This window comes from Panulirus ornatus, chromosome 55, assembly GCF_036320965.1.
Source record: "Panulirus ornatus isolate Po-2019 chromosome 55, ASM3632096v1, whole genome shotgun sequence".
In the NCBI taxonomy this organism is placed as follows: domain Eukaryota; kingdom Metazoa; phylum Arthropoda; class Malacostraca; order Decapoda; family Palinuridae; genus Panulirus; species Panulirus ornatus.
The window spans coordinates 21556855-21566447 of record NC_092278.1 but is presented as its reverse complement, the minus strand read 5'-3'; the positions used below and the strand labels follow the sequence as shown (position 1 = coordinate 21566447).

At 45.5% G+C, this 9593-nt stretch overlaps 1 protein-coding gene and 1 long non-coding RNA gene across 3 annotated transcripts in view; one reads left to right on the top strand and one right to left on the bottom strand.

The window, feature by feature from the left end:
• LOC139765532 (uncharacterized) overlaps positions 1–9593 on the bottom strand; it is a 66706-nt gene that overhangs the window by 39832 nt on the left and 17281 nt on the right. The window contains exon 2 of the long non-coding RNA XR_011716680.1: positions 4390–4498. This is a non-coding gene — a long non-coding RNA (uncharacterized lncRNA). The remainder of the gene's footprint in view (positions 1–4389; positions 4499–9593) is intronic.
• Positions 1–9593, top strand: part of LOC139765530 (uncharacterized) — a 68166-nt gene that overhangs the window by 51283 nt on the left and 7290 nt on the right. For both annotated transcript variants that reach the window (XM_071693053.1, XM_071693054.1), the window contains exon 2: positions 6408–6622. In XM_071693053.1, coding sequence (XP_071549154.1) covers positions 6408–6622 — 215 coding nt within the window. The remainder of the gene's footprint in view (positions 1–6407; positions 6623–9593) is intronic.

The following is a 9593-nucleotide window of genomic DNA, read 5'->3' as shown; positions in this document are numbered from 1 at the left end:
AAGGCTTGACTGAATATTACAGTTTTCTGACAGTGGAATCTAGAGGGCTTGTGTGTGTGTGTGTGTGTGTGTGTGTGTGTGTGTGTGTGTGTGTGTGTGTGTGTTGGGTATGGAAAGGCAGAAGAATGATATGAAGGGCCTGGAAGACCAGCATGGCGACACAACTGGAATGGCGAAGCAGGGTGAGCCGTCAGGCTGAGGAGCAGATGTGAAGTCTGGAAGACAGGGATGAGGAAGTAGTTTCTGGAGGACTGCGGGCAAGGAAGCTCAAGTCTGGAAGGCTAAGGCACGCGAGTAAAAGGTCTAAAAGGCTGGGGTCCGAGAGTATAGGAAATTGCCTGCCTGGAACGTGGAGGTGATGTCTGAATAAAGACGAGTGAGAAGAGAAGTATTGGGAGTACGATTTCGCAGGCTGGTTGCTACAAGGCAAAAGAAAGATGAGGCATCCAAACAGCGAAGGTCTGGAAACATGGCACATGAAAGTGTTTACATGGTGATAAGGGTATAGATGGCTGGGACACAGAAGGCAGGATTAAAGAACTGATATTTGAAGGACTAGGATACTGGAGTCTAAGTTACAGAAAGCAGAAAGGGCATTTAAATATCTTGTAGTCTAACGACGATGAATGAAGGCTTGTGGCAGGACAGTAGTGTCTGGAGGCAAGGTCTTGAAGGAAAGGGCCTGGAAAAATTGTCTAGAAGGCTAGTGGCCCGAAAAGAGGTCTGGAAGGTTGTTTGTCTGGCTGTGAGGTTTGAAAATGGAGTTTCGAAGTCGGGTGTGAAAGTCTCGGGTGTTTATAACCGAGTCTGGAAGTCTAAGACCTACCGGAAAGATCTGGAAGGGTGGGGATGTGGTACTGGGGGTCTGGAAAGGTTCGGGTTTAATGACGTGACGTGAGAAAGGCTGTGGTCTGGAAAGTTTACGTTTGAAGGGCTAGGGGTGTAGAAGGGTAAGGTTCATACGGACGAGCGTTAGGAGACGTGGAAGTTATATACCGGAAATTGTCGCTTGTGAAACATGTCTCAAAGTTACGAATGTTTTGACAGCGTTCCTTGTCTCGTCCTCGCACGCATATGTCCTCTCCTTGTTTACTGTTACGACCTTTTTCACTTCATACTTTCCTGTCGTACACCTGGAAGGCGTGAGTCAAGGTGTGGAAGGCTCTGGTGTGTAGATGGGGTTGGGCAGAGCGGCGCGACCCAGAGACTGGGGTCACTACAGTCACGATCGGTTTATTGCGGAAGAATGTTTCTTGAGCGGACAGGAGGCTAATAGGCTGGGGTCCGGGGAATTGTGAACCGCCACGCCGGTGTCTGGAAAGAGATATGGGAGTCTCCTGGTCTGGACGAGCCTGGAGTCTCTAAGCCTGGACGAGCCTGGAAGAGACACTTGGCCTCCAAAGCGACCTCCCAGTGGGCAGTGAACCTGATCTCGTTGGAACATGACTCTCCAGCGTGACACAGGAATGTAAGCTAAGCTCCATCATGTAGGCGCTGTCCACCTCCGGAAGCTGAAATATTCCTCACGTTTTGTGGGCGACTCACGAGCTGATGTAGGATGACATATATACACTATACATATACATACATATATATACACTACAGTACGTGGTGGACGGGATCAGGATGGCGTCTGGAACGATGGAGTCAAAAGAGAGAGAGAGAGAGAGAGAGAGAGAGAGAGAGAGAGAGAGAGAGAGAGAGAGAGAGAGAGAGAGAGAGAGAGAGAGAGACTGCTGCGGCATTAACAAGAATGAGGCACTATGAGAATAAACTTTTTTTTTTTTTTTTTTAGCTACGTTGCATTGAGATAGTGAATAGAATAGAAAATGAAATTGTGCTCGTTCGTATATGTAAGCATCTGTGTGTGAGAGAGGGACGTGGGAGTCGCCATTATTCCTTACCTGTCGTTGGAGCCCAATTTGGAAGGGAATTATAATACAACAGACAAACCATCCGCTGGTGAGTACCAGAAACTCATCACTGTACATGGAAAAGGAGATGTTCAGCAAACTGTTCACGTATTACCATTTAGCCAATACCAGAATCTGGTTCTCAAGCCTGGTCACCACATTTAAGGAAACACAAAGTAAATGAGAACGTCCAGAGAATAGCAACAAAGACAGTGACACTATTAAGAAAGCTGTGTTGCTCTTAGAGGTTTGAGGCCATAAATTTGTCCATCATGGAACACAGAAGAGTAAGGGGTGACCTGGTCACGACCTTCCAAGTTTTTAACCTCTCCACACCCTGATTATGTTTACACTGAACAGCTTTTTGAAAGACGTAAGAACAGAAAAACCGAAGATCATAATATGAAAGTAAGCAAGATCGTTCAAGAGATGGGGGGCAAGGCCCTTCCTCGTCCAGTGTACATAGGTAATTACACACACACACACACACACACACACACACACACACACACACACACACTTTCAGTTTATCCAAGAGGCTGTGAACCCAACACAGTAAATTCCATGAACGAGAAATTTTCAAAATAAGAAACGATAAATTTTGATCTACAATATTCTGTGGAGGAGAGGCGAACCCGTGATCGTAAAGTAAGAGGCCAACATTATAACCAAGAACAACAGGAAGTTTCATAATACACGAACAGGCAACTCGCTCTACGATAGGTTATAAATACACGATTAACTCGAACCTCTTACAAAAAAAAAAAAATCTACTCTGTATTACGCGTATGGTTCGAACCCTGGCTTTAAGCTGTCCATTTCCAATCACCCATAACTACAAACATGTATATCAAAAGTTCCACAAAATATACCTTGTCATACCTGACGTCCGGTATTGACTCTAGGTCTCAATTGCCTTCAAGTCTTGGTAGCCATCACATAAATGAAGACTGACAGACAGACAGACATTGAAAGGAAGGTGTCTACCTCACATACATCACTGTCTATTCAGTGCAGGACAGATGACGTCGAAAGACCTTTCTGTTATGTAAGGTTCACTGGACTGGGCCAAGGTATAAGATCAGGTATTGTTAGGGGTAAACCATAAGGTATTAAGTCAACTATAGTAAAGGTTCATCTCTTATACCTGATGGCTATCAACACAGACAGGTTATTAAGACATGATCTATGCCATATACATATATATATATAAAACAAAATAATTACAGTATCAAAAAATTCCAAAAAATCTACAAAAAAAAATTGGAAAAAATATCTTAATCTTGAACTTACCTCAGATTTCCTTCTCGGATTCCCTAACAATAGTAATAATCCACTCGCTAATGTGTTAACATGATATGAAATGTGTTACTACCCGGCGTCGTAAAGTGTCAGGACGGGGGAGGGCCGTTTGTTTTGAAGGGGATGACTGTGCACGATAATCGTCGTTACAAGAAAGCGTACGATACTTTCGTCCGTCCCGACCGAGCAACATGACCGAAAAGCGTCGGATTTTTAAAACCTTCGCATTTTGGGGAAATTTCGGAATTTACCGTCGATCGAAAGTGTTTTATGGTATATTTTTGGGGGGGGGGAAATAGACTGTATAAATCTATTTCTTTATAGGATCTTGGCACGCAAAGACCCACACCATAACCTGTCTCTCTCTCCCATGCCTTTATCTCCTCAAAACTCCGCTCTCTCTCTCTCTCTCTCTCTCTCTCTCTCTCTCTCTCTCTCTCTCTCTCTCTCTCTCTCTCTCTCAACCAAGCGAGAGCTGAAGCATGTTACGGGTAGTCAGTGACGTCAGAACATACAACTCCACCCCTACGGTAATCACATTCTCCGGGGGCAAGATGTAGAGGCAGGCAGATGGTTAACCCACACATAATCCTGTTACGTGATGCTGTTAGCCACCGGGTCCACTGATGTGTGTAGGGAAAAACCGCCCGATAAATATAACACTTTCTAGTGGTGTGTATATATATATATATATATATATATATATATATATATATATATATATATATATATATATATATATATATATATATACATATGTATATATATATATATATATATATATATATATTATCCCTGGGGATAGGGGATTAAGAATACTTCCCACGTATTCCCTGCGTGTCGTAGAAGGCGACTAAAAGGGGAGGGAGCGGGTGGCTGGAAATCCTCCCCTCTCATTTTTTTTTTTAATTTTCCAAAAGAAGGAACAGAGAAGGGGGCCAGGTGAGGATATTCCAAACAAAGGCCCAGTCCTCTGTTCTTAACGCTACCTCGCTAAGGCGGGAAATGGCGAATAGTTTAAAAGATATATATATATATATATATATATATATATATATATATATATATATATATATATATATATATATATATACACACACACACTAATGATAAACTATATCAGACACGTGTGAAAGTATGAAAACCTTGGACTAAGATAAAACAAAGTACTTACATAACTCTTTCTTAGAAGCTCTATGGTCCAGAAGTGGTTCCAAAAATTCCCGACCTGTGACTCAAGCTTGAAAGTGTCGGCTTAATAATGACCCTGGCACTGCAGGAGCCTGAAATCCAAAGAAAAAAAACCTTATTTGCATATTAATCCTTTCACATGTAACGAGCTATAACGATATCTACATTACATATATATATATATATATATATATATATATATATATATATATATATATATATATATATATATATATATATATATTATTTCTTGTGTGGAACATGAAAAGACTAAATTATGGAAAACACGATCTCCATTATAGAGCGAGAGTCTTTACGACGTTGTATTTTTGAGGCCAATTTAATAAAGTGGTTCTTGTGGGAGTGTCAGCCGGGCCAGTATAGTGAGAACCAACAGAGGAAGTCGGCAATACTCTTCATGTAAGGATTATGGGCCTTAAGTGACTTGGTTTATCGCGGTCTTACGTAAACTCTGGGGATAGGACGCTCAATGTTATCTGTACGATTTACACGAGAGATTGTAAACAGGTTAGGTTAGGAACGTCTGATCTTGCAGGTAGAGCTTATGGCCAGATCTTGACCTGGATCTACGGCTGAATTCATAAAGTTATAAATCAGGTTCGGATAACAGATGAATTACGGGTACGCACGCCTTCAACACGTTGTATTATGTGTCTGTGAGCCTGTGTGTACACATGGATGTCTTCACTACCTATAAAAATACATAAAGGTACAGTTCTTCACCTTTGTGAACTATAATACATAAAGGTACAGTTCTTAACCTTTGTGAACTATAATATACAAAGGTATAGTTCTTAACCCGTATGGTTCGATCCCCGTTTTCGATGCGTCTGGACTTCGAATCATGAAAGGTATGACTATAACAATCACGTTACCACCTCGGGGACGGCGCTCCCGTGATGGCGCCAGTGTGGCCACGGGCCAGGCCAGGTCAGGTCAGGCCAGGGTGTGTTTGTGCACGGCCTGACCTTCTGCCACGAGGGCATGAGGTCTTTCACTGTGGGTTCAAAGGTCAGGTGTCAATCAAGCTCATAGTTATTCTTCAATAGCCAGAGAAAGTCTGTATTTCTACGAATCGACGGAAAAAAACTTAAAAAAAAAAAAAAAAACGACGACGTCTGATAAACATACAGATTTTGGGAGATGTGACGTCACGAGACGTTAGCATCGTCGGCAGCCCAAGACGACGCTGGACAAACCACGTGGTTGGCCAATTAGTCGAAGCAGCCGTAGTTCGTGCGAAATAACTCTCTCTCTCTCTCTCTCTCTCTCTCTCTCTCTCTCCGGGCCTGCGTGAGGTGGGGGGAGGGAGAGAAGAAGGCCATACCGGATAATGTAATAATCCCTGAAACATTAGGAGGGTTACTCATGCCTGCCCATCCCTCACCAACCCACCCACCTCGACCCACCCCAGCCAGCTCTGTAGACCCACCCGGCGAGCAGAGCCTGGGAGGAGGGGCGACGAGGGACGGGAACGAACGGACGTGATGGACCTGGGAGGGACGACGGACCTGGGAAAGACGACGAGACTGAGAGAGAGAAGGAAAAGAAAAACGGGGGGGGGAAAATTAAGGAAGGGAAAAAAGGAAATGGCTGCTGCCGCCCCTCCTCGTGTTGAAGAGTGTGGGACAAAGCAAAGGGAACGGCTTCTTTATAGCAGAAATTCCTTGTCATTCCTTTCAGAGTGGCTTCGTCTTCTTCACGGGACCACCGTGAGTCGACCTCACCACACCGGGTCTCCTCCACCTCCGCACTCTTGCCCCGGATTTCACCATTCATCATCCTCAAGACATGGTGACCGGAGGGCCACAAGCGAGGCACCCTACCTCACCCTCAACACACACACACACACACACACACACACACACACACACAGACACACACACACAGAGCTAAGCTCAGGGGAGGAGGTGTGTCTGCCGTCCCCACAGCCCACCCTATCCATTCATCAACGCCCCACCTTTCCTTCCTATCCTGCAGGGGGTGCGCGCGGGGAGGAGGTGGTCATCAGGGAACTCCAGGTGCCGGAGTTCGCCATGCTCGGGCAGGACGTGGAGCTCGCCTGCCGGTGGTCCGCGCCCCGGGGGAAGCTCTACTCCGTCAAGTGGTACTTGAACGACCGCGAGTTCTTCAGCTACAAGCCGGAGGAAAACCCCAGCCTGGTGGCCTACAAACTGCCAGGCGTTACCGTCAACGTGAGTACACCTGGCCCACTGTGTGGTGGTACACACACACACACACACACACACACACCACTTGGCGTCCTAGCTTCGTCTCCTCGATGTATATCAACTGACTGTTATATTTCTCTCTTCTGTCTCCCCTCATGATGTGATTATCACACGAAAGGGCACTTGGGAACTTATCGTGTTTCATTTTCCCCGTGGACTCATAGGAAAATATATATATATAGGAACGACATACGACTGAAACCATCAGTAACACATACACAAACATACATCCTCAGTTGTTTGTTTAAAATCTTATATAATAAAAAAGATGGAGGAAGGAAATGGATGATGAAGAGCGGAAGTGACGCCATGAACGTGTCATAACAGACGTCATCCACACGTTCTCTACCCCAAACGTTCCTCACCTGAGCTCAGACCTTGCATCTACGATACTCTCTCTCTCTCTCTCTCTCTCTCTCTCTCTCTCTCTCTCTCTCTCTCTCTCTCTCTCTCTCTCTCTCTCTCTCTCTCTCCCTTCCTGGCTTCTCCCCCCTCTCTCTCTCTCTCTCTCTCCCTTCCTGGCTTCTCCCCCCCCCTCTCTCTCTCTCCCTTCCTGGCTTTTCCCACCCCCTCTCTCTCTCCCTTCCTGGCTTCTTCCCCCCCCCCTCTCTCTCTCTTTCCCTTCCTGGCTTCTTCTCCCCTCTCCTCTCTCCCCCCCCTCTCTCTCTCTCTCCCTTCCTGGCTTCCTTCCCCCCCCTCTCTCTCTCTCCCTGGCTTCTCCCCCCCTCACCACACTCCCCCAAGCACCCTCCAATAACGTCCCACCATCCTCCATCCCCTCCCTAGATTCTTCACCCCCCACTATAACTTTCCTCCCCCCCCCGCCCCACCTCCCCTCCAATCCAGACACACCGAGAGAGAGAGAGAGAGAGAGAGAGAGAGAGAGAGAGAGAGAGAGAATCTTCGTGGCTTTATTTCCATCCGCCACAACACACGTCTGCCTCACGGCCAAATGAAATTGCACCACACCGGGTTAATGGCTAAAGCCTGGGAGCCCACCACGCCGAGGAGGGGGGGGGGGACGACGACGGAGGAACACACGACGGAGGAGCGACGGCGCAACGCGGCCGAGGGGGACGTCCTGCTTACGTCCGTCAGACGAGAGAGAGAGAGAGAGAGAGAGAGAGAGAGAGAGAGAGAGAGAGAGGTGGATGGTGAATGTCCGACCCGCCCGCCAGTTCACAAGCTCCTTAAACCAACCACTTTTTTTAAAGTCCGACTTGCAGATGACCGGGAGAAACCACGAGAAGTCATGATACATATTGGTAGCATCCTGAGGCTTGGCGAGTACAAGACATGGGGTCCCCACGGCTGTAGGACTCCCTCCCTCCCCGTACACACACACACACACACACACACATGCACCAGAGGTTACGCCCTTAGGGAGGTGGTAAGAGTGAGAGATCATCTCTCCCCGTGGAAGAGGGGAGAATGAGGGAGGGAGAGCAGTAATTAACCCCAGGGTAAGGGGAGGTTAATATAATAAGACCACCTTTCTGTTTACCTCGGCTGATTGATGCAGATGGTGCAGGGCATATCATCATTGTCATAATAATAATAATAATAATAATAATAATAATAATAATAATAACAATAATAATAATAATCATAAATAATAATAATAATAATAATAATAATAATAATAATAATAATAATAATAATCATAAATAATAATAATAATAATAATAATAATAATAATAATAATAATAGATAATAATAATAATAGATAATAATAATAATAAGAATAACAATAATAATAATAACAATAATAATAATAATGATAAAAGCAATTCACAACTGACACAACAAACATACACACTCACACACGCGCCCAAGAGCCCACTACACTACATATACACACACACGGGACGCCCTGTGCCAGTAATGACACACACACACACACACACACACACACACACACACACACACACACACACTCGCCAGAGGTGTCCAGGGTCAAAGGCATTCTACTCGCTCTCTGGATACTTGTCCTCCCTGCATCTGGTCTCAGGAACACCTGCACAACTCTCGTCCTTCCCATACTCACCCTTGCCTCCCTCTAGCCCGGTCCTCCTCCTCTCCCACCATCTACCACACAACAGAGGCCACTAGAACAGGTGCAGAGAAGCTCATTCAAAACCATTCTCGGTTCCTCTTACACAGTCTGTCAAGAGCAGCTCAACACACTGGTCCTCCCGACTCTCTCTCTCTCTCTCTCTCTCTCCAACCATCAACCCGGACCTCATCCGACACTTCTGGAAGAGGCACCATCCCCGCCACCGTCACCTCCTGCCACCAGAGATCCCCCTTCCCCGAGGTTGCAATTCAGGCCACCAGAACCGCATCGATCCCATTCATCTCAGCTTTAACTGACCGCTAAGCACAGCCTCAACCCAACCACTGGGCACACCATCAGTTACGATCAGCTAACTACCTACCCTACTGTTTACGTAAAGACTGTGTGCTTGAAACCCCATCTTTATTACAGCCCTATCGTCTTTATAGAATACTTTCGCTCTCTATTTTCAGCATTTCTGCTGCACTTAATCCCGTACACATTATGATTATCATTATCATCATCATTATTATTATTATTATCATTAATTCACTATGTTTCACCCTTTCCGCCTCCCTCCGGCGCACTGAGGTAAAAGCTTTTGGACTCTTGGCAAACAATAGTCCATTACTCTCGACAATACCTCAGCTAAACAATAGCTGACGCCATTTCCGCAGCTTAGGATACAATAGCTGGCCCTCACCATTACCCTCCTACATCACCATTACTCACATTATTAGCAAAATAATGAAATAAGACGATGATGGTCTCGGACATCTTCATCGCGCAATAACTAATCCATTAACACGTCACTGGCAACCATTACTTCAATCCTTTATGCTCTGTCGTCCATTACGTAAATACTTCCTCATTCACCTA